Source organism: Styela clava, chromosome 15, assembly GCF_964204865.1.
Source record: "Styela clava chromosome 15, kaStyClav1.hap1.2, whole genome shotgun sequence".
Lineage (NCBI taxonomy): Eukaryota > Metazoa > Chordata > Ascidiacea > Stolidobranchia > Styelidae > Styela > Styela clava.
In genome coordinates this window covers 16,303,942-16,330,238 of record NC_135264.1, presented here as the reverse complement: position 1 = coordinate 16,330,238, position 26,297 = coordinate 16,303,942, and the positions used below count along the sequence as shown (strand labels likewise).

The following is a 26,297-nucleotide window of genomic DNA, read 5'->3' as shown; positions in this document are numbered from 1 at the left end:
TGGGAATTTTAGTTGAATTTTTTGCAAATTAATAAGTGTTTGTATCAGTTTGTTATAAAACATTTTCATTCTTTTTCGGCGTTTGTTTTGAATATATTTTGGCCTTTTTGTATTAGCCAAGTGAATCTGCACCCCCCCCCCCTGCCCATAGGTTTCGGTTCCTTTTTTTTCTAAATTTGACAAGCTATACTTTTATATCTATACTTTTGCTATACTCACTTTGGCCACGAATTCCACATTTAGCTTTTGTAGTTTGATAAGAATTTAAGAGTTCAGTTTTCGTTTTATGCCACTACGATAATTAAAACTTAGACATGTAATTAACTTTTTTGTAAATAGCTGTTTGCAGTTTTGCGTTATATCATTTTCATTGGGATTTTAACGCAGAGTTTTTAACGCTTTCAGAATTACTGGTTTATAAACTTTTTATACATTTTATATATTTCCCTATTTTCAGCGATTTAAACGTTCAGTATGCAATACTTCTGAATTTCTTTATAATAGCAGTAAGATATTGTTTCCTAATGTCGTTTGCCGTACTGCTTTCAGCCTTGTAGCATGCTCCTGGGAAAAAATGGAGGGATGGTGTTTCAGGTCGGGTTAGAAATAAAATTATAGATCAGCGTTTTCCCATCGAAAAGAAAATTTCACTTTCTATTTGCATGTAGTTTTATTAATATTGTGTAACACTAACTATCTAAATCTACTAGCTTTGAAAATGGGAAATCAGAGCATGCAGAATGAGCAAAGTAGGCAGGGTGCAAATATATCAAAAATGATTCAGAACCCCAGCTAGGACCAGATGGTTAAAGTAAGCATACAAAGTGAGATGCATGGTCTATACTGAGCTTAGGCCTAAGTTGTACAAACTCTGCCCAACCCAAGACATACTGTATTAGTTAATACGATATTTAAGCCATTTAGAGCTTTTTAACTTCTTCATATATCAATGCACAAATGGACAATATTGTGTTTTACTATTTCCAGGTATTCAGCTATTAAGTAGATAAATTAAATGGGAATATAGAATAAATATTTTAACAATAACTAAAGGAGTTGTACTGAATCGTCAGCTAAAAAGTGTCCAACTTTTGCCCGAAGGAAGCTCCTAAGCATCGAGACGACAGGACGATTTGAAATTGTAAGTAGGCACTAACTTTTTGTGTTTTAATTTATTAAGACTAAAAGTCGATTCAAATATGGGGAATGATTGTTTAAAACCTGACTTGAAGCTGATCCAGTGAGATATAGGTAGTAAAAACAATTTTTGAAAAATATTTATTTTTGATCAAAGTGATTAAGTCGTTTCTCGGTCGTAACAGATCGGTCTAATAGCGTCTCAATTTCTAATTTGCAATTTTATTACGAAAATGCAAATTCATTAACACACAACATATGTGGAAATGTTTTGAATAAAATATTTCGAAGTCGAAGACCGAAATGCGTCTCAAAGACAAACATCGGCCCACACCACTATTTAACAAAAAAAAAATGTTTATTCCAAAAGCAAGTTAGCTACTTAGACATTTTTATACAATATATATAAAGCTTTTCACTAGCAGCTATAACATACACATTGTACTATCTTAGCGATTAGGCTGTTCACAAAAACTGGTATTTTTATGGCATTCAAATTTTGATTGGAAATTCTAAATACTTTATATAAAAGCCGATCGTTTTTACAACCTAAATATTAGAAAGCACACTTAAGAATGGCCTATAATGGTATAGTTATCATACATAAAGGAGACGCATTTTAATTTAAAAATGTTCTTTCAAGTTCAAACGAGCCAAAGCAATCTGTGAGAAAACAATATGGCGGTTCGTCCAACACGCGCGTCTCGGAGTTTCGCATGCGATCGCTGTGCATAGAAATTGGCGGTCTGGAAGTGTTCATAGTAAGATGACGCACAGCCTGAACAACCCTAACCTTGTAGACATACTATGTTCAGGTTGTGCGCCATCTTGGTAGGAATACTTCGGGAGCACCTAGAAATTTGCTATTGCTCCACTATTTTTTTCTTGAATCTGTTTGGCTTGGATTGTTTTTGATAAAGTCAAACTCAGTGTCTCTCCACCTATTATGGCTCGTGGCCCCCGTCCGGAGGCTTTTAGCACCCACGTCCCACCAGTTTATCATTCCAATGATCTTTGTAGTATTATTTTGTTGGTAGATTTTCATACTCAATTGTTTTTGTAATGTTACAAAACCAGGGTACGCACAAACTGCTTTGGCAGGCCGTAATTTACCTACCCTAGCCTACGTCATATTTCGCGCGCATTCGCTAACTTCTAGGAGTATTTATTGCGATACCGGCATACGCAATATTCCTTACGGAATTTCTTCGTTCAATTTCGGTTGCCGAATGCGGTATTTGTAGGGGTACAATATGACACATTAGCGGCCTAAAATAAAATGCCTTACGCAGTGGTTCTCAAACTTTTGGTGTTATGGAGCCCGTAAACAGGTCAAATATTATTTACGGAGCCCACAATGAAAATAAAACAAATACACATTGTTACTTACCGATTGATATTACTGGGTAAATTAAAATAACTTTACGTACTGGCTCGGATGTATTTGTTGCTTTGTATTTAGTTTTTTTTTCATTAATGCCGTTATGGCTTCTTTGGACAGTTACAAATTTGACCATGTCAGTATTTTAAGTAAACGAATAGCTCGCGGAGTTTCCTTCGCGGAGCCATGGACGTATATTGCGTACCTTTGCGTACATTTCACGGTATATATATTCATTCAAATTCGGTCCCCGAATTAGGTACTTTTAGGTGGACAATATAACCAAATACCGGCATAAACAATATTCCTAGCGGCATATCTTTGTTAAATTTTGGTCCTGAAATGCGGTACCTATAGGGGTACAATATGACAAAATACCGGCATAAAATAGCATTCGTCGTTGCGCTTCATATTCGTTCGAAGTCGGTCCCCAAATTAGATCCTTTTAGGTGGACAATTTAATACCGGCATAAACAATATTCCTCCCGGCATATCTTCGTTGGTGTTCGGAAGCCATATTAAATTACATTAGATTGTTTGAGTCAGACATTGTTAGCTTGAAATTCAAGACATTCCAAATTGTTTTGCAACTTTTCGTTTCACCAATTTTAACAGATCCAAACACGATACAAAATATCGCTAAAAATGTTGAAAAAATTGAGCTTAAATTTTATGTAGTTTCAGAATCCCTTGGCGTGATTTCGCGTTACTTGTGATTTTACTTCTCTTCGTGTATACCGTACCACCACAATTGGGTACTCCCGTAGTATGTGTACCAGGTTATGGTTGGGCAATAATTTTATTCCATTTTTCCTTATTTTAGTTCTATTACGAGTTCGGGGACTAACCAAGTGACACCCGTAGTATTTGTACCTGAAATTATGGCCTAACCTGGTACACATACTACGTTCCGGTGTCCGCCATCTTGGTTCACATACTACGGGAGTACCCAATTGTGGTAATAATAACCCATAATTATCTATGTGAACATTCTTCAACCTGGGAATATTTCCTCCGGAGGAAAAAAATTTGTCGTTCTTTGAAAGGGATTAGGCTTTTTTATTTGCTGCTTTCCCCATGGCAAAGTTTTAAAGTGCGCTACCTCCAACCACCCCTTTATAGTTGGTTGACAATTTATAATTACGGTAATTGGAATGAGATACTTGTTTCTTTATTATATGAGTAAAAATACGAGTTTAAGTTTGTAGCTACTGCGAACCTCTACTCCTAAGTTAATTTATTGTGAATAGGGATGTGAAAATCGCTTCAAAGGACATTTTAAATGTTCTGCCATAAAGACAGTGGGTTTGATTTACAGCACGCAAGAAATAAAGACGCGGAATTTGTATAAATTGGTACTTGCTTTCAACTTGACGTAGCAAGCACGTAAAAATATGATACAACGTTTACTTGTTCATAAATTTATCATTGAAAGGATTATTTATTTTATTATAAATACTGATTGGTAATAGTAGGTAGACCTTATACATCATTAGATACCAGAGGCTGCTTTGTAAAAAATTGTCAAATTCAATTTAAATTGTTATGTAAATTCAATTCGACGTAGCAAGCAAATATAATACAAGTTAATTCATTCATAAATTTATCATTGAAAGGATTCTTTATTTTGTTATAACTACTGATGGTAATAGTATCCCTTACACATAATTAGATATATTATTGATTGCTTGTGCAATCTCTTGTTAGGAGCGAAATCGTTTTAAACGTCATAAAAAATAAGCCATACTCATGCTTAATGTAGGAAAACGAATTTGTATGACATGTTGGGTAGTATGCGTACCAGGTTAGGGTTAGACATTCCGATTTTCCTTATTTTAGTCCTATTACGATTTCGGGGACTGTTTGTGTTAGCCAAGTGAATATATACCCCCAGTCCATAGGCTTCCGTCACTTTACACAACTTGATGTGAAGTAGGCGAACAAAATTAGTTACTTTCATATTGGTACGCATACTTCTGGAGCGCCCATAAATGGACACAAACAACTCTCGGTGCTCCCGAAGTATGCGAACCAAGATGGCGGACATCGGAACGTAACATGGGTAACAGGTTAGGGTTAGGCGATAATTTTTTTCCAATTTTCCTTATTTTAGTCCTATTATCAGTTCGGGAACTAGCCAAGAGCATACTTCTGGAGCGCCGTTGTGTTCACAGTGAACGACATTCCTTTTGACAGCTGAAGTTTGTGTTAATTGCACCGCAATATGAAATCTAATTAACGGATGGTTAACACTAGTATTCACACATTATGATTGATGTAATTGGTTGTAGTGTTATTTATAATTAGTTCTCAATGTCAATTCCATCCGGATTGAGTTATAACGGATAATAGGCTAAGTTGAACCGGAAAGACCTTTCTTAACATAGCGATAGTGTAATACATTTGGTAGACCATAGATTCCCAATGTGCTTCATACTGAGCCCAAATCTTTGCGAGAGAAACCAATACGCGCTCCGTGAGCTATTCGTTAACTTATTAAAATACTGAATACTTTTCAAATACAAAGCAGAAAATACATCCTAGTCATTAATTAAGTTATTTTAGTTTAATCAGTAACATTAATCAGTATTTAACAAAACATTAACACATTTTTTTGTTTTTATTGAATTTATTGTGGGGCTCTAAAGATAATAGTCAACCACTTCACGGGATTCATACCACCAGAAGTTTGAGAACCCTGCGGTATGCAATGCCTAATAAAAAGATTTCGTTTTTTTTTCCAAATTGTAGCCACTTACATACCAGTGTTTGACTGCACCAAGCCTTGTTCATACTATAGGCGTCGAAAACGCGTATAAAATATCAAATAACAAGTCAAATTCGTGCTTGCAACAAAAGCGAAAAAAGATTCTTGACTTTTCGTCGCCATTTTTTCTAAAAATGTGGAATTTTTTTTTATTGAACTTCAATTATGCTTGTATATACAGATATAAGGTACTCGAAAATATCCGCATATACCCTGAACAAACTTGAGCTTTCTAGTGCTCCAATAACTTTCATTTATGTTTATTTTATATAATTTAATTTTCAATTTTTTTGTGAAGGGGTTGATACATTGTCGTCTCTGCTGAGTTAAAAATTCCCACCCACGTTCAAAATTAATTTGAATTATTGTTTATGTTAAAATACCTAATCAATGAGTTTCATGTGATAAGATACAAAAGCCTCAAATTAACGGATTTGTTTGACTTAATATTTAAATTTAAACTTACATAGAAAACTGCGACTTAGAAATAAGAACTGACAATTATTGCTTAATTCGTTTCAACTTCGTCGTAAATATTTTTCTTTTCTTACAACAAATGATTGTCGATAACAAATACCGAAATTTTCCATAAACCATGTTCAGACCGTTACCGTTATTTTTGGGTTACCGATGTTTTTTACGTTAAAACGTATTTTGATGAAATAATACATTTATGAACTAAGACTAGAAAAATAAGAAATTTGTTACGTCTTTGTCGTTATTTTTTTTTACGACGAAATGTTGACAATAAAAAAGAGTTTTATACCGAATAACGACCATAATCTTATTCCAAACCGGAACGGTATTTTTCGGTACTGGTGCCGTTTTTTATGGACTTTGTGTTGACGTAAAACCTCTTACTCAAAAAACGTAAAAATCAACAAGAAAAACATTTTTGTACAATCATTACTTAAACGGTCCGGTATTTCCTGACGTAAGATTTTTTCTCGAAAAAAATAAACAATTACGTAAAATCATGCCCAAACCGGTACCGGTAGTATTCGGTACCGATATTTTTACGGACGTAATGCTGACGTAAGATTCACATTCTCAAAAAACGCGAAAATGAATAAAGTTAAAAAGAGATGTCACGCACGTATTATTATGTCATAAACGTACTTAGCTCGGGGGTAATTCATACAGTACGGCGGCTCGGTTGACGATTTTCACCAGAAATCTCGATTTTACAAGATGTCAATAATTTTGCCTGATTTTATAGTAATAACAATTGTAAATTTAAATAAATTTTATTGTATGATAGTTGAGAACTACAAACACAATGAGAACTATTAATAAACGAATACAAAGAAATTTCTAATTGTTATTTCTAAAATTTTTCTTTATTCTGTTGTGGCCCATTTTCAGCGTCAAATAAACTTAGGCCTGCAGAACCTTTATTAAAAGTTTCGGTTAACATTAAAATTTTTTTATTTTTTTTCCTATAAATATGAACAGTAAAAGGGTCAAAGACCAAACTAATTCTTGTTTCTATTTATCAGCTTATCAAGTTGAACTTCCAAACTTGGTTCAATCTCAGCCGTACATTTTTCATCGGACTTGCTGTGGGCCCAGTGAAATAAGGGGCCATTCCAAAAATCATCAGGTCCACTAGTTCAAGCGACACTTAAATAGATGAATCACGAACCGTTCGGGTACCGTTAATTTTATTTTTCCGGCTAAACCGCAATTCTAAAACGTAATGTATTCTGACAACAATCATCCCTGATAGCTTATCAATGATCGATGACAAATACTAATGATTTAAATGGTTTTATAGATTCGCCATTTTGGTTTTTAGAGCCCCGATTTTCCTCCACATGATCTGCTGGTAACTAACCTTGATTTGGGTCAGGGGCGTACCCAGGATTTTTAAAAATGGATAGGGAGGAGGGGGGCCAAGGCTAGAATCGGAATCTAAAATTCCCATGCAACGGTTTTTAAAACAGGCGCCGCGATTGCGCAACTGCTTTAGTTCTAGTTTTCATGTTCAAAAAAGGGGACAATGTCATAAGATAAGACATAAGGAGTCTTTGCAATAATTCAGCGTATAAGGACGTAGCCAGAAAGTTGAGGATCGAAGGGCCCTTTTGAAATGTCAGAAAAAAAGCATTTTTTGTTTCATACATACAATTTTCGTAGCTTGAAATACTTCCCTCAAGTCTCTTGAAAGCCCACTCTTCATAACGTTTGATCATAATTGATACATTAATAAAATTCATAAATTTGAAATTTCATTTTTTTTTCAATTTTACATCTTTTTTCTTTTTAGGCGATCTAATCATCCAAAATAGGGGTTATTTCTGAGAAAAAAAATTTTGTTACGCTTTTTTTTTAGTTTTCTTAACTTGAGTTTTTTTTATTCTGAGTAAGTGAGTAAAAACTATTTATTTCTAAAGCAAAACACTAAGAAACACTCAAATAAGTCGCCATTTTATATTTTCCCAATTTCACACCACCCCTTGCGCTTACGCGGTAAAATAGATTCAATTAATTTATTTCGTAAGTTTACAAATTGGCTCAAACTCTCGCCATTTTTGAGTTTGTGTCGATGGGAAAGTTGTGAAACGAGAGATCGTCTTTTATTGTGTATCGCCCGCTAACTGACTGTAATTAAATTTAACAGCGAACGCACCGACAGGGGTCGTATTTATAAGTTAATTAAAAGGATTATTTTCTTACTCATTGGTCGATTCGCACTTTATCGATGGGAACTCATGATGAAAATATTATTATATGGAGTGAAGCTTACTCAAAAGTAAATTAAAATTGTTGTAAGACTCGAGAGATATTTTTGGTTGATGATATTTTGCGGACGCAATGGCTTAAAGCAGTTATTTCAAACAATTTCAGCTACATATCTTATTTTGTTCATTTCGAAATCCCTCATTTTTCCGCATGAAACCGTTTTTAATTTTTTTTAGCCGTAGAGATTTTTGCCGATGTTATTTTGTGGGTGTGGTAGCTTTTAGGTTTCTGAAACTTGTAAAGACGATTAAACCCTTTGCTAAGTACCATTCGTGACAACTATACCAATTCAAAGTAAATTAAATGTGATTTGTTGAATTATTTGACTGGCATATTTATTCCGCTACTTTCGTTTTTAATTCTGAACCCCGATCAATCAGTTTTGAGAACCACTGGTTCAATGCAACAAAAAAGCAGTGTTTCATCCCGCATATCAGCCTACAAGTTTTGCATGGGGGCAACTGCCTTATTTTTGTTCAGCGCCCAAAAACGAATTAATAGCAAAACCCAGATATCTCACTGCAAAATTCTAATTCATGTGAATAGTCCAGCCATTTCCGCGAGGATTTATATCAATATAGATGAATATTAACACCGATCTTACGTCATTTGGTTGAGATTTTATACAATAACCAAATATATCATCATTTCTCCCGAACCACTGAGAACCGTGCTTCATATTATTATTTTTATAAGCAAACCCAAATTTTAATTTTTTTTTCTATATTTCAAATGAATATTAATATAATTTTATGCCATGGAAACATTTCGAAAAATGAATGTAACTAAAAAAAGAAATATTACATAACGATATTTCGTAACACGTTTCTTCCTAATAAAACTTCAGTAGGTAATTAACCTTCGCCGTAGATTTTCACAATACAATCAATTAAAACTGTTAACACTGGGCAATTAACTTTGCCCTTCAGGGCTTGGTAGCCTAAATTGAAATAAAAATCGATGTCATGTTGCTAATTATATTTTTCTTTGTTTTTGCATGTACTTGGATGACCTCCGGCGACCTTCTGATGACGATAATCATTTGATTAATTATGATGGCATAATTTGACAAAAACCAATTCCCGTGTGACATAACAATAGTTCGCGCCAAATATGGCGATGGTGGCAAGCGCTTGGCGGGATCCCCCACATATACCCCCTGATGACGTCACTAGGTCACAAGTACCGTCACAAGTACCCCCTCCCCATGACCCCGGCCCCTCACAGCACCATTCCTCTATGGCGCCACAGCCGCCACAATCAGTCGGCCCGCCGCCACATTTACCTCACCACGTGCCACCACCTTTACCAACGACGCCAGGACATAATGTGCCTCCCACTTTGGGGGAAGTCCCCTGTAACGGCCCCCCACAAACCCCAACTACACCAGGAGGAGGGTCAGTCGTCAGCGATGGGAGTCTAGGCACTAGCATGGGTGAAGGATCAATGAGCCGATCGAATCAAAATGGAAATACAGGAAGCACAAATGGAGACAAATCACACATCGAATGCGTGGTAAGATGTTTATTTCAATACTTCAGTTATTTGTGTTTTTTATTCATAAGTTTCAAAAATGTACTCAGTGCAAGTTCACGAGACCCGAGTAAAAACTTCAACTGCTTCACTAAGCGGTTGTTTTCCATACATGCTACTTAATTAAAGTAAGGTTCCGAACCTCAGCTCGAAATAGAAAAAGTACTGGTATAAGAAGTACAAGTCACTGAGAAACTGAAAGATATATAATTCTTGAATTTCCTAAACGTTTTGCTTGAATAGTTCTAAAGGTCAAAGTTGAATCCATTTTGATTGATCAAACTTCCACGATTGTAGTCAACCACATTTACCTTTTCTACCTATATTAGATAAAAGTACATTGCTTCATTATGTCCTAATGGCACATGTGTAACTTTAAATTTATTCAGTAAACACGTATAACTGTTTATAATACTAATCTGGTATTTTGCAAAACGTATTCTCGCGAATTTTCAGTTATAAGTCGTACGAAACGACTCAAGTTTAAGTATTCGACTCCCCAAGGAATACGGGACCACCCCGATAATTGGCTTGTACTTTGTCACAGAGCCCTGCAAGATTTTATAGCTTATATACGTTCCCGCGGGCCAATCTGTACTTAGGTATAAAGTCAATAGTGTAAGGCAGAGGTTGGCAACCAGGAATGTTCAAAACGAATCGAATGTTCGAATACATTCAAAATTTATCATATTTGATATTGTGAATTTTTTAATTTAGAAAATAATTTAATTAATTTTCATATAGAAATTGGGGATTTTGCGCCGTCAGACAAAATATATACAGGGTCTCCATAAAGTCTCGAATATCCGAAAAATTTTCAAATTAACTCGACTGGTACACAGCCTCGCGATTTTAGAATTGAACTAGGTGCCAGGTTTTTGCAAAACCGGAATCTTTTCAGATCGGCACAGCTGGTATACCGCCTAGCCAATTCAGCCAGTGTTTCAACGCTGTAACCATTAGCTCGCCGTGATTGCGGTTAAGTCAAAATGCTAGTTAAGTTGCAACAACTTCACTATAAAAGCTCAAAAAAGATGAGAATTTCACGTCATGTGACATAACATTTTCAAATCGATTTTTAATGACTTTTTGGACCGCAAATCAGACCTACCAAGTTGACTAATTAACACCTTACATCAGTAGTTCTCAGCCGGGAAAGAATTCCCTCCCCTGGGAATTATTTTATTATTCTGAAAACAAAAATATTAGTGTATATTTCTTTTAGTATCTCGAATATCGTTTAGTTATTGTAATAGATATTTATGGACAAATTACGAACTGTACAAACAGTACAGAGGCCGGAGAAAAATATTTTCGAATATGAAATATCGAATACATTTTAGATTGGAGAAACGTTGATGTGGAAAATTACACAAATCACTATATTTTCAAGTTGATATCTGAAACAACATAAATATACAGTTGAGATATTGTTTTGATATAGATTGTCCAAGAAATCTTAATTTTTTTTAAATTGCAAAGTGAATTTATCGATACCATATACTTTTTCGGCCCTCACAGATGTATTGAATGAAATACAATTACTGATTAAAAAACAACAAACCTGGTTAAGATATATTGAGAACTGACTTCATAACAAAATTGAAATTGTAAAAGGATTTTATGGATACCCTGTATAATTGTTCCTATATATGAAAATGGAAAAGCATTATTTTTTAAACTCAGTAAAGCTTTATTGCAAAGCTTTGATTTTTTATCCCCATTGAAATGTTGCAATTTCGATCACGACTAGGACGAGTTTGAAAGTACGACTCCGGATCCAGTCAAAACATGCTAAATTCTGCTTCAACCGCCCTGAGTTGGGAAACACTGTGATAGAATTCACGAATGGGCAATTACTAATAAACTTGATTACTGAGCCGGTGGATCAAAACCTAATATGAAAAACAGTTTATTTACAACAGCTAGTCTAGTTAGTTTATTTTAAATAATAATAAGAAGCACAAGGTAACAATCTGGGTCATTATGACGTAATTTTAATCGATATTTTTAGCGGAAATTTATTCCATAAAAACTATTGTCTTACTTCCAACAGACACAAGTGGGTCGGATGAAACATGTCGCTGGGCCAGATCCGGCCCGCGGGCCGTAATTTTCCCCACCGTGTGATAGACAAAGTCCATTTTCTTCCCGTAAGAATTTGTGAAAGATCGTCTGAGTTCAATAGGATTATATATCAGCGCATTCATAAGTCTGTTTGATTTTTTGAAACTATTCAATGAATGGACATTTCTTGCAAGATCTTCCCAGGCTCGGAACAACGATTGTTGATAATTATCAAGCACTGATCATGCTAGGTCCAAACGAATTCGAATTTTTGATTTGAGTAATGCTACAAAAAGAAATTGTAAACTTACATAGCGTTGTACGGTAACTCAAATCGTTTTTTTTCAAACAACTTTCATAATTGTTTTGATCAGTTAGTGATAGGTAGTGGTATGAGTACCCACCAGAATATTATTCTTCAATCACCACTTTTATTTATATAGGGGAAAGCATATCACCAGAACAAATTTGAATTACTTCTAAATTTCAGTAAATCACCGATTTTTCCTATATGACTATAGCCTGTAGCTTGATACTTGGTTTCCCTCTGTAACACGTCTATAAAGTATAATTCCTACTGGACACTGCGTTGTCTAAAGCTTTTCCGAAGTCCCTTGGGCCCAAAGTGTCGGTATCAAAACCTTTAACTGACCGTATACGTTAGATAATATGCAGGGCGTCGATAATCACAAGAGTCGCGAGTAATGATATAAATCGCTGATATACTGGTGTGATTTTTCACGTGGTTGTATTTACTTTCACTCAGTACAAGGCTTGGTGCTCCCGTAGTATGTGTACCATGTTAGGAATAGGCCATAATTTGATTCCGATTTTCCTTATTTTAGTTCTATCACGAGTCGGGACTGTCTGTGTTAGTCAAGTGAATATACCTCCTGTCCATAGGTTTCAGTCCCTTTAAACAACTTGAGCGAAATTAGGTAAACGAAATCAGTTACCTTCATATTGGTACACATACTTCTGACACTGCCGCGTAGATAGCTTTTCGAGCTCGGTCTACGAATAAAAATAATTCTTTATAAGTGGGAATGCGATCCTGTGCGTTGTTTGCAATCTTCCTTTGACCTGCCAGTTGCTAAAATTTATAACGGGAGCTATTAGCATTGAACAACTGCTAGTATAATTTGACTAATCTTTTTAAGTTTAAGTAAATATATAGTCTAGCAACAATTACGTCATTCTGTGGGGGGAGGGGAATAATAAAACAAAAATAAATTAGTTCATTGTTTCAATTGCCCTCTTGATGTGGTAAATGTATATTGCAGTAAAAGTGTGATGTAACATATTATCTCGCTCATCTGGGACCAGATGAAAGCTAAAGTCGGAAGTATTAGATATTATATTACAAAGACACAATTACTAAATATTTGACATGCCTTGATGCTAAGTTTATTTGATAATCATCTCAGTGGTTCCAAACTTTTTCGTTAAATTTTTCTTTTTTTCTTTTTTGAAGAGTGGTTGGATGCTTGACTAGTGCTAGTTCCACAATCGCTTCTGTACAGTTTGAGTATTTTCCAATTTGCCTATACGATTTGCTCGTATATTGTAGGAATAATAAAGAATTGATACAAAGCAAAATTCCTCCTCAAGAACAACAAAATTTCACAGGGCAATTCCCGATTGGAAAACGTGGTTTCACCAACTAGGCCATGTCGTCCACAACTTGAATAGATAAATAAATTCCATAATATACATTATACACTAATTAAAAAGAAGAATTCAGGAGAGCGATCGAAACCTTTAAAAAAATATTAAACACCAGCAGACACACAAAATCACCAACTTAGCGAAACTAGGCTTGGGCCAGAAGTAAACAAACAAATACGCATACTTCAGGAGTACCCAAACAAAAATACGCGAATGTATTAACTTCTGGGCTGTTCTACTTCTTAAAACACTTAGCTAATAATGACCAATTCAATCTGATAACGGTAACGTAAAATCTTTTCTCTTTGTTCAGGTGTGCGGTGACAAGTCCAGCGGGAAGCATTATGGCCAATATACGTGCGAAGGATGCAAAAGTTTCTTCAAACGAAGCGTACGGCGGAACCTTTCTTACACATGCAGAGGGAATCGGAACTGCCCCATGGATCAGCACCACAGAAACCAATGCCAGTATTGTCGGCTACGAAAATGCATTAAAGTTGGAATGAGACGTGAGGGTGAGAGTTTGAGTCTCTGGTTATTGCTCGTTTTACATTGATAGTTTGGGCGCTCCGGAATTATACGTACCGAGATGACGCACAACCTGAACCCTAATCTGGTACACATGCTATGTTCAGGTTGTGCGCCATCTTGGTACGAATACTTCGGGAGCACCATAGTTGTATACCAATCTACGCAATTCGAGAGCCCTGCTGCACAATGTTGATTGTTATAAACTGCTCGTTTGAGGAAGTCTGATTTTGGTCAGGCAAAACATTACAGAAATACATTTGTGTTAGTGTGCAGCAAGACTCTTGAATTGCATAGAATTGAGAAAGGATTAGGAGTTTCGTGTTTCGCGCAACCCCTACTGATAGTTACATTGACAGTTTGTATTCCTGTGGCCGCGTATGACTTTGTTTCAAAAATAAGCCTTCTTTACATCTGTGTGAGTTCGTTTAATGCCACAATTTAATAGCTTCTGACATTTTATTGCCCGTGACTTTGTTTGAGGATAAGCATGCTTTGCTTCTGAATGAGTGTGCGTAACATTGCTCAGAAATTAGTCTGCTTTACTTCTGAATGACGTAACTTTGCTTAGTCTCCTTTGCTTCTGAGTTAGTGCCTGTAATGCAAAAATCGGACCTCCAGAAGTATGCGCACCAAGATGGCGCACAACCTGAACATAGTATGTGTGTACCGGTTAGGATTCAGGTTGTGCGACATCTTGGCGCGCATACTTCTGGAGCACCCAGAAATCGATGTCCTTTGGCATTGTAGTAGTCGTCCGTAACTTTGCCCATAGATGAGATTTTTTTTTCTACCGAGTGAGTCCCAACCATAATTTTACATAGCTCCAGCAAAACATTACATTTTAGAGGGATAGACCTCTTTTACTTGTAAGTGAGCTTGCAAAATGCCCATTTACATTCGCTCTTTGTATTCCGGTGGTCGCTTCTTGATTAAGACTATCACCGAGATAATCCAACGCCATTTACAACAAATTGAAAACATTTTTCAATATATTTTCTTGCCACACAAAATGTTTCTGTGTGATTGACATTTGTTTCCCAAAAGTGGTCACGAGTACTTGCAACAAATTAAAAATTTTCAATGTATTTTTTGTCACCGAAGTGACACGCCATACAAATTAGAATAATTATAACACCGTGCAAAAATAGCGTCTTGTTTAGACATTGTTATTGTTAATTCGATATTTATAGCATAAAACATGGAACGCAATTAAATTTTCAGGGCATGTCATTGAAATAGGATAGTTTTTGTTTTATATTTTTTAAACAATTTCACTCAGGATAGCCACTTTTTTTTTATTTAGGCTATAATGCCATGTAGACAATTATAAAGACGAGTAATACAAGACGAAACATAATCTGCACTATATTGACGATAAACATCTTGCGCAGTGGTTCGGTAGTCCAGACAGCCTTCTGTATGGCACTTCAATTGACCTCTACCGAAAAGGTCATTCAAATGGGTGACCCAGAAGGGCCATATACCCATCCATTTCTCAATTGCACCCCCCCCCCACAAAAATAAAAATAAAAAAGATTCCCTCCCCCCACACCCTTCGAATAATAATAATATTAAAGATCGCGTCCTTGAACTGACCTTGTCGTCAGACAGTTCACAAAATTACGAGTCGTGTTTATATTACTTGTAAATTATTTTTGAGAGACAAATAAAAATTAGAAAAATCAACGAATTTGACGTGTTTTTGAGCAAAATGATCTGAAAAGACTTGTCAACTTGTCAAACAATGACACGGTGGTTTACATCGTATAATTACTCTTCCCAAAGTAACGCAGTGTTTATATTTACCCAAATTTGCACTCTGAATAGCCAGCCATATCAGGTTTTCAAGCATTAAATTTTTTCCATGCCATAAATGTTGATCGGGCCTTAGTTAAAACGAAGTTGTTCAACATAAAACCCGTTTAAGATAGCGAGACTAATTGAATTGTCTTTTTAAATTTTCGATTGTCCGAAATTTACACCCAAGCTGTCGGATCGTTTAATTCAAAGGTCATTCCAAAGTCACCCGTGTAATACGCGTGTAACATACAAGCTTTCTCAAATTTTAAAATGGTGAACAAATTTTGGTATAGAGCAATGCTTTTCCGTCTTTGTCTATAAATTTCTCCTGTTCTAATTTTGTGTCGATTCATTCTCCCCTCATTAAGTACAATACAAACACTGTTTCAATTATTTGATCGATATTTACGAGTCTGTAACTAGTCTCACTCACAACTCGCACTACGCACAGTTTGAATAGTAGATCCATGGATGAAAAAAAATAAGAAAATTTGGTTTAGCGTTTCTCCGGGTTGTGAAGTATATTTTGATTTCAACTCCGAATTCCCACCTAAAAAATTTATTTTTGATAGTAAAAACTATTGCGTATGGGAGCCTTCTTTGAAGCCTTTGAAGCTGCGTATGGGAGCCTTTTTAAAAGTGCTTGGCAAACTTACTACCAGCTGAATTTCTGAAGCAAAATTGTTGAAAGAGAGAATTTTGGCTTGGTATAGCGTTCGACTCCAGTGAAAACATGGTAAACTCTAACAGCCTTGAAACAAACGTTAGTACTTTGAAATAGTAAAAGTTGAGCTGTTTTTAGAAAATGATTAAAATGTATTATTTTGATTTTGAAACTCTTGTGTAACTTTTTTTAAATTTCAAATTTCGCCTTTTTTTATTATTCCGAAACCATCTAAACTTGTGGCTAATCCTTTAAAATGCATGTTCTACCTAATTTGCATCAAATGGATTAAGATACATCAGTTTCCGTAAAGAATTAGCGAAAACGATTAAAACACGCCGATCAACTCAGAAAGCGCCTAATTTCATGAATATTTAATCAGGGAATGTTCACAATCAAGTAATAGTGACAGCATGGGATTCGTAGAGTGATGAACCGCATGGACAAGCTTTTTTAATTTTATACTGCAATTTTTTTTTTGCCGTTTGCTTTGAACACGGCTAGACGCCTTTTACTCTGCTCAAGGGTCCACATCAGAGGTGGGCAACCTGCGGCCCGCAGACCAAATGCGGCCCACAAGAAAAAATTGTGCGAGGAGATGTTCCAATTTTTATTGGTGTGCGGACCTCGAAAACGGGTTTTCAATTCAATTCGGTAGTAATTCCAATCCCTTTGCGTTGCAAAACCTGTACTTATGACGTTACAATGTCCTATCAGCTAGCTTGTGTGAAGCGAACAATGAATGATCAATAGACCAAAATTGTTGTGCAAGCAACTTCTAGGAAGCCTATGAAAGTGCGGCCCGCGGTTTCACCCAGTTATATTTGGCTCTTCTCCAATACGGGTGGAACAACATTAAATACAAAGTAATATTTCCTCCCAAAAGTACAACATTTTTATTGGCCAAGAATTACTCTTTAGTTGGGTCCCGCTGGTCCAAGATATCTATTACATCCTAAGTCTGACGTTAGGCCTAAGGTCAACACCCGTTAAAAGTCCTGCTTGGAGTAAAGTCATGAAAACGCATCATCGGAAAAATTATTTTTTAGATTTTAATCTCAGTTTAGCAATTCATCGAAATAAGTTGAATTTTTTTTAAAGCGTATATTAACGAATATTCGGATTTTATCAAAAGACTCCAACTACCACTTATCAAGACAACATTAAACTGGTATATCGGAGTCCCATGGGTGTCGGAGTCATGTCCGGTACTGGCGCATGTTGATTTTAAATTGCGCGATCTTTATAATACCAGTTCGATTAACGATTAATAAATTGAGTAATCTTTACGCCGAACTCGAAAGACTATGGTCCTTTGATAATATAGTAGCTTAGCATATATAGTGAATGCCGTTGAACAGGATGTGCAAGGCACTCTACGCATCTGAAACGAACTACTGGCTGATTCCGTAGTTCTCAAACCGTGGGTTGCGCCCCACACAATGGGGTCATAGACAATATTTGGAAGGAACGTGAAACTAATTAAAATCCAAATACTTGTTAGATTGATCTTGCCTTATTTTAAATATTTACATTTCTCTATTGTTTATAGATTGCGATTCCATCCATGTATTTTTAACGTGTTTCTTTAATAAAACATACTTTCGCCTTACTATATGTTATTTGTAGCTTATTGTTAGCTAGTTATTTTTTGAGTGGGGTTCGAAACTTGACAAATTCTGAAAAAGGGGGCGCGGTGTAAAAAGTTTGAGAACCGTTGGGCTAATCCCAAACGCGACATGGGACCGGTATAATCGGACGAGACTGTTAACTGGACGGTATTCCGATTCTATGTAAGGGTATTCAAATTCCATCCGCGGATTTCTCTTTTTTATTGAAAATGAAACATTGAAATCCGCCATTTTCTTCATATATATTGCTTATGCAAAACCGTTTAGTCCTGATCTCTGATCTTTCCGAGAAAAATTATTAGTTTATGCGCATGGGAAAATTTTAAAATTAAATAATATTATTAATCGAAAAGTTTTCTCATGAAATCGCATAAATGTATTAATTTATCGCATAAGAATTCCAACCAACTTATGACCGTACCTCACTTGGAATATAATAAGTTCGATAGGCTGTGCCAAGCTGTAAAATTCCGTTTTTTTCAAGTTTAGCATCTTTTTATTTAGCGGGGTCTGTTTTGAATATAGGCAAAAGTCCGGTGATAGCAATGCGTGTTTGCTAGGAGAGTATGTTTGGCTCGTTTCTTTTGTTGAAATCAGACACTCATAAGCATACCAAGTAGCCTTAACAATAATATATGGATAGCTAAAAACTTGTTGGTTTACCATTTTCTCCTAGCGTCAATCAATAATATCGCTGCTAGATTACAGTATAACTTTTTCGCATTTCCAATAACCTTTGAATGCGATTTTCAGTTTATCTCACATATTGTATGTACAGTGGTCATTTTAAACATGGTGTTTTCGCATGAAGACTGCATGGCATTGGCACGTGATACGGTATAGGTTAATTGAGTTCGCGACTTTGCCTGATTTGAGTTTGTGCTTGTAATACCTAAGAAACTGGCAAGTCGTTTTGCGTGCCAAAAGTCATCCGAGTTCATGGTGACGTGACAAAATTGAAAATCATAATAAAACAATGTAAAAAATTATCATATTATGATAAACAGAAGTCAGAGAAAATCTCTTGTTGCGCCATAAAGATATCAATGTCATGTCACAATTGACCTAGCCTCAGGCCAGTCTGCACTTTTCGTCTGAATTGAGGATTAGCGGGAAATAAAATGGCGGCTCATTTTCAGTCACTTTTATTTTCAACTTGAAGAATAAAAAAATATTAACGCAACCTAGCGTGTAGCCAAAGGTGGTAAAATGGCTTTCGGACCGCCCTAATAGTCAAAGGTTGAAAGCGGGTATGAGGACCGCCCTTTGCACCTACAAATGGCATTATGATGTCACCTTTTACATTATGACGGTGCTATATTATATTTAGACGTTTTTTTGGCACTTTTTTAACAATATATATAACATTATGTTTTAAATAATTTGTTTTCCTATTTTTACCAACAACAATATCAAAACAAGTTTTTACTGTCATGGATAAACTAAATTTGCTAGATGTTTGAAGTTGGTTATGTGACAAACCGACAAAAAGTCATGCACACCCATGCAATGTTCCCTCTAATTTCTTGTAGTATGTGTGCGCAGAACTTTTGGTATGTGCGCACTTTTTTGGAAATGGCTAATATTTGTGCAAAAACCAATGAAGAAATTTTGGCGTTCTAACCGGGTAATGGGTGGGCCAACAACAAACTTTCTCAACCTGCCAACCGAGAAAATTGTTACATTACATCGAAATACGTCTGTGCGCAGTAAATCTATGCGTGTGCGCAGCCTCTGAAAGCTGTGTGCGCGCGCACACGCGCACACCTTAGAGGGAACACTGCACCCATGTCTCAGAAAGAACAAAACTTTGTTTCCACCTCTTCCAAGGTGTAATATATATTGGGTGAATAATACTGCACCGCGAAGATTCAGGCCCATTCAAACTATGGTAGCTTCTTACCTTGAAGTGACGGATTGAGCAGAGCTTTGTTCGAGGAAAAAACTTATTCTTTTTGTACTCGCTTGAACCGAAAAATTCTTGGAAATTTTCTGTCTAGCCGGTCGTAAATCTGTCTTTAATATTAACGAGCGGCACCATATGATACGCGACTATTTTTCTATTTATATTTGTATTAAAATTGACATTCGGCCTTTCAACTTTGACCGGAAATAGTACAAAATCGCGGAAGTAAGTTAAACAATCTTAATAATACGTGAGGTGATTCGGGTTTACGACAATTTGACTCGTAACTTCACGTTCAAATCGGGTTAAAGGTCATACACGAAAGACGAACTCGATCGACCTGTGGCAGAATTGTTTGTACAGTATTAGAAATATTGCTTAAAGCAAAGTTACTCGCACTCATTGAAAAGTAAATGAGACTCATTTTTGGGCAAAGTTGCAGGCGACTGAAATGCCAAGAATGTATAGCTATTTAAAAAAAATAGAACATGGTGGACCAAAAGCCTAGAAAATTCCGGTTATCAGCCTGCCAATCTTTTACACCCTGTGTGAGGTGGCGCTCCGTTTGTTCGAAGAAGTCTGGAATCTGTGGCCAGTATAACGGCTCAGCACCATACGATGGCGATGTGCTCGTTAGGGTGATTGGAATAAATAGATCGTACAGGCACTTTATTTTTGATGACGCGGTTCTGCCGAGTTCCTTTCAAAGTTCGAAACGATTGTCCAAAGATGTTTATTGTTGAGTCAAAATAGTAGTCAAATAATGATGAAATAGTTGTCAAACAGTAATTCGGTAAAATACAGTGCTATTACACAGAAGGGACCAATAATAACTATACGAAACAGGAAAATAGAACTATATGATGTAAATTTAAACTACGCCTAATTAATAATACTACCCCCCCCCTCCCCGATTGATTAAGATACAAATTTATACGTCCTACCTCCAAGCGGCTCACGCCGAAAGAGATCCCGCCAACACCAAAATGGTCAGGGTTCAATGCCCTAAGTTACCGTTGCCAGTTTAGTTACAATAATAGCGGTCACTGTTTAGGATCATGGCCGCTACAACCAGTTACGAAAACACATGTGTGTTTGTATACAGCAAACGCGTAATGCATCGCCATAAATCTGCATAGTTTCGTTAGCTCTTGTTCAGTGGTCGTCCGTAACTTTACTCAGCGATGAGTCTCTTTTATTTCTGGGTGAGTGCGCGTTACCTTAATTCAAAAAATATACAACATGACGTGCTAGGAGGCATTATAGTATTGGTGGTTATCGATAAGTACATTTGTTACCATCTGGATGAGGTGGTGCACTGTTTGTCCCGAGAATTATGAAGTCTGTGGCCAGACTAACCTTTACAAAAACACATTTGTGTTTAGTGCATCAAAACTCTAGAACGGTGTTTTTCAACTTTTTTTTCAGGGTACAAAACCCCCGCATTGGGTACTTCCATTCCTTACGGTTGTTCACCAGACAAGATTAACTTGTTTTGTGCCAGCCGCTATGCACAAACTTATTTAAATCTCGTTATAAGTCCCGTGCTACATGGAACAATATCCAAGCCCGCTCTGCGTATATTTCAACGTTCATTTCAATCTGCTTGTAAAGAACCTTGTTTAGAGTGTAGGTTGATATTTCCTCCGCGCCGGAGAGTGGTTCACATAACCACTGGTCGTTTACGGCTTCCTCCATCACCAAATTCATGCTTCTGAAGATATTTAACTGGCAAACTAATTCTGTACTCGACATGGACTGGTATCCGGACGAGAGGCCGTGGTTTGCCATATGATCAAGCTGTCTCATCGACATTTCTCTCCTCCGGGATAAATATGAGTAAATCCTAACTCACCCGTTTTCAATGTCATAGATATAGTAAGATGCGTTGCAAGAGTAGGTATAGATCGGGACTTTGTTGTAGATCAGCAAGGCATATCTGCCGTTGTTAGAGATTTTGTAGTCATCTATAGCGCTTCTTTTCTGTAATATGAATCATTTAGTTAAATAATTAAGTTTAAGGTCCATTTTCGTTGCGCAAAAATTGTGTGGGTAACTTCTTCATACAAGGGAAAAACAAAAAAATAATTCTGCAAAAAATAGGACACTTTCACTTTGATAATTAGTGATAATGAAAGTTACTACTGGCAAAAGATCCTTATCATTCATTGCTACTACAATCAACTTTATCTATAGTGAGTAGTGACACAAATAAAACTAGCAAATTTTAATTGGTCTGTGGCTAGTCTCAAATTGTTTACGTGGTCCAGTAAAGAGCCGTGGTCCACTTGTTGAGAACCGGTACTTCTAGAATCACATTGCAAATGTCTTTTTATTTAAGTAAATATTTACAATGTTTGTGTACTGTAAGAATATTGAATGGAACTGCAAATATCGGAAAAATGTCTTTTAAAAATATTTACGACGTGGCAATATATAAATTCCTTCGTTATGTTGCATTCTTTAGGTTTAGACGACTATAATAAAGCAATATAGAAAAAACCGAAATTAGCAAAATACAATAAAACATACAAATAAATCTGGAAACCGCACTTGAGAACTCCACCATGCATATAAGTAGCTTGTATTAACGCATCACTGGAAATTGCCTTGATATGAGTGAAGCAAAGAAATATTAAAAATAAGCGAAATTTACAATTTAAACTTAGCATCGCAAGCTAAGCATTTTGGTTTTGAATAAATTAGGAAATTTGATAACGTAGTTAAGGTATAATAATATCGCAATGAAGAGATACCATAAGGTTTAGCTGAAAATGAAATTTGGGATTTTTATTCAGAAAAAGAGTTTTTTAAAAAATACGGTGAAGATACGCGCCCCCTTGCCCCACATCCTAAAGCAGGTGTGTGCAACCTTTTTCACTGACGGGCCAAATTCAAGAAACTGAGTAAAGCCGCGGGCCGCACCTTTATTTAATATAGACTTTCTGGTAGTTACAAGCGTTAAAAATTGTTCATATTTTCTAGTCACCTTATGGCATTATTAGGGTTTCTTGCAGAAATAGTGAGTTAAACGCATAAACTTCTGAAGAAACTGCTATTCAAATTTATCGCCACACCGACTTTAATCCAAGTCAGTGAGAAACTCGTTTTTGTAATATATATCGTATATTTTGCAACAGATCTTTGCTAGCTAGTTTTGCTAATACGTCAGTGGCACTCAGGTACTGGTATAGGCTTTGTGGCGCAGAAGGATTAGAATTTCTCGCACGTACCAGATTACCTAAAGTCCTAAACTAAATGCTCGTTTCACGGGCACACCATTCAAAGTTGTTATTTCTCCGCGGGCCGCACAAATTTTTCTTGCGGGCCGCATTTGGCCCGCGGGCCGCAGTTTGCACAATCCTGCTCTAAAGTATAAATTTGAGCCCGAACAGTTATGCATTCAAAATTATTTTAAAACAAAAAAATGTTAGATAACATCTTGACAAATTCTCGAATTTATAAGTGAAAATTCAACTAATTTGCGGAAATATAAATTCTAAGACAATTGTAAGCTGCTTTTTGACCCGAACGCGGAAGTAAAATTAGAATGCTTCCTCGTACAATTAATCTCATATAACCAACGAATTTTGCGGAAGTCTCGAATTTATAATAAAAGTATAAAATCCGCTAATTTTAACCTAAAGTTATCTTTGAAATAGCCTTGAATGGCAAATATGCACAATTGCGCCGCGACAGATATGTAAGCTGCCTTTTGACTCGAACCGGGAAGTAAAACTAGAATACTTCCGTGTACAAGTAATTTCATCTAACCCACATATTTTGCTGATGTCTCAAATTTAGATGGAAAGTGTAAAATCCGCATATTTTAACCCAAAATTAGCTTTGAAATGGCGTAACAAGGGGAAAAGGTACCAAAAAGTTCATGAAAGCAATATCTTCCTTGTGACCCCATTTACCCACTCCAATCAATATTATGGAACGAATAACACGGTTTCAAATAACCAATACCTAAGGGTCACGATGCCATCGGGTAATTTGAGCCATTCCTGTACATGTGCGAGTCTTTTACCTTGATTTGATTCTTATCTGGGATGAGGTCTTCGTTAGGATTGGTTTGTGGTAATTAGGGTGTGAATAATTACTGAAAGAGTTCAAAAGGGAGAATTAAAATTTACCTGTGAGAAAGGAAAGCTGATAATATGGTGTTAGTGATTATATTTCAAATTCAATTTCACCTTCAAGTTATTGGACACGTTTAGTGGCCATAACGATCGTTTCAAAATTTTGTTGTTATTGTTATTGTTATTTGTCTCCGTCTCCATTTTTAAAAAATCGCTTTTCTCTTCGAATACTGGACCAATTGCTTTGAAATTTTCAGTGGTTGAAGATAAAATTTTTCTCCAGAAGGCTATTACTTTTTTTTCTCGCTATGACGTCATCAAAATTATTGCCATTGAGTGGTCCATATATTTGAGCATAGCTCTCTTGTTTGTTATTAATAAATCTTTTCTTATCAACTTTTTTACCCACCAACACACGCAAGAGCAATAAAATTAGGGCCTGTCCGTTAAATATTTATTAGCTGCCCGTAGTCCTTCTAGTCTTCAATCACTAAGTCACCGTGCCCACCATATGGCATCGATTTTGAGGATCTAACACTCTTTATTTCCTTTTCAGCCGTTCAGCGAGGACGTATGCCTCCGACACAGCCCCACCCGGGACAATATGCCATAACAAACGGAGAACCAACTTTAGGACACGGATATCTCTCTGGGTACATATCCCTCTTACTACGAGCCGAACCGTACCCCACATCTCGTTTTGGGTTACAGTGCCATACCCCTAACCAAATAATGGGGATAGACAATATATGTGAACTAGCCGCACGGCTCCTATTTTCCGCAGTCGAGTGGGCTAGAAATATCCCATTTTTCCCGGACCTACAGGTCACAGACCAAGTGGCGATGCTAAAATGGGTTTGGAGCGAACTTTTTGTCCTAAACGCGGCCCAGTGCCACATGCCACTCCATGTAGCTCCTCTTCTTGCAGCCGCTGGGCTTCATACATCAATGAGCGCGGATCGAGTTATGGCATTCATGGACAACATCCGGGTTTTTCAAGACCAGGTCGAAAAGCTAAAAGCTCTCCATGTCGATTCTGCTGAATATTCCTGCCTTAAAGCGATTGTTCTATTCACAGCAGGTACGTCATACTCTATTGATTACGTCATTATTTAACGCTTGAGTGATCTAAAACTTATTTTTTGATTGTTTGTTCTATCCCCAGCAGTTACGTCATACTATATTGATTACGTCATCATTTCACGCTTGGATGATCTGAAACTCAGTATTAATCGTTAGTTCAGCATCCCCACATTGAGCAAGGCTCTAAGCGTATACAAATTAGCCCCTGACTATATACAGGGCGGGCCAAAATAACATTTTGACAGAATGTAAAAATGTTAACATTTTTTGGCTCTCCCTGTAGTTATGTCAAACGATTTAACCACTGGTCCTGCTGTCCGGACGAGTTTCTGATAAGGATGCCTCTTATACCTAACTTCAAGAATAATTTGGGGGGTCAACAAATTATAGATGAGAATTAATAAATTAAAAAAGTCAAGTAAGAGTGAACGATGTATTATTTTATTTAAATCATTAAACTAAGCAACAAACTCATCTTTATTACGTGCTGCCCGGGGCGGCGGTACTCCCGTAGTATGTTTACCAGGTTAGGGTTAGGCCATAATTTTATTCCGATTTTCCTTATTCATGTCTTTTACGAGTGAGTTCGGGGACTGTCTGTGTTAGCCAAGTGAATATTCCCTCCGCCTATAGGTTTCAGTCCCTTCACACAACTTGATGTAAAATGGGCGAACAAAAACAGTTACCGCCATATTGGTTGGTACACATACTTCTGGAGCGCCGGGCCGACTGCCCATATGCCCCCCAATAAACACTCCCCAAGGCCCTCATACGTGGACACGGCGCGAACTTTACGCGGGAAGCATACAAAGTTTAAAAGTGACAGTAATCAAGCTAATATCACTTTCATTTTCAATCGCCCTGGCCGCAACCGAGGCAAGGTCAATGACTTTCTAACCTAATTATTGTGGTGGTTAGACTTATGAAATATTTAAAGTTCATTTCGGTAAAACTTGTTTCAGTCGAAATTGCCGCGCGCGGGAAAGTTTTGACGAATATTAATCAAGAAACAATGGCACGTCACAATGATGTCTGTGAGCTGGGCACTGTGAGGTTACAATACCGTGGCACTCTAGCTGATGACCAGTTACATTTCTCCAAATATTTTAAATTGAGCGTTGAATATTAATGAGAGTTTACATTGAGAACAATTCTGAAATTAGCGCTATCGCGATTTTGAAAATTTGGATTGCAGAAACTTTATTAATTTTCCTTAGGGCCTGACATTCCGATAATAGAATAACTAATTATCTAATTATTTACCTAATGGTCGCCGCCATATTGTTTTTATTTTTTTGG

The 26,297-nt window shown here is 36.5% G+C and overlaps 1 protein-coding gene across 1 annotated transcript in view; it reads left to right on the top strand.

The window, feature by feature from the left end:
• Positions 1-987: 987 nt before the first annotated feature.
• Positions 988-26,297, top strand: part of LOC120333752 (nuclear receptor subfamily 2 group F member 1-B-like) — a 43,506-nt gene continuing 18,196 nt past the window's right edge. Inside the window, exons 1-4 of the mRNA XM_078120403.1 lie at positions 988-1,141; positions 9,132-9,545; positions 13,612-13,813; positions 24,472-24,996. Of these exons, the coding sequence (XP_077976529.1) occupies positions 9,144-9,545; positions 13,612-13,813; positions 24,472-24,996 (1,129 nt within the window). The 5' untranslated portion in view covers positions 988-1,141; positions 9,132-9,143. The remainder of the gene's footprint in view (positions 1,142-9,131; positions 9,546-13,611; positions 13,814-24,471; positions 24,997-26,297) is intronic.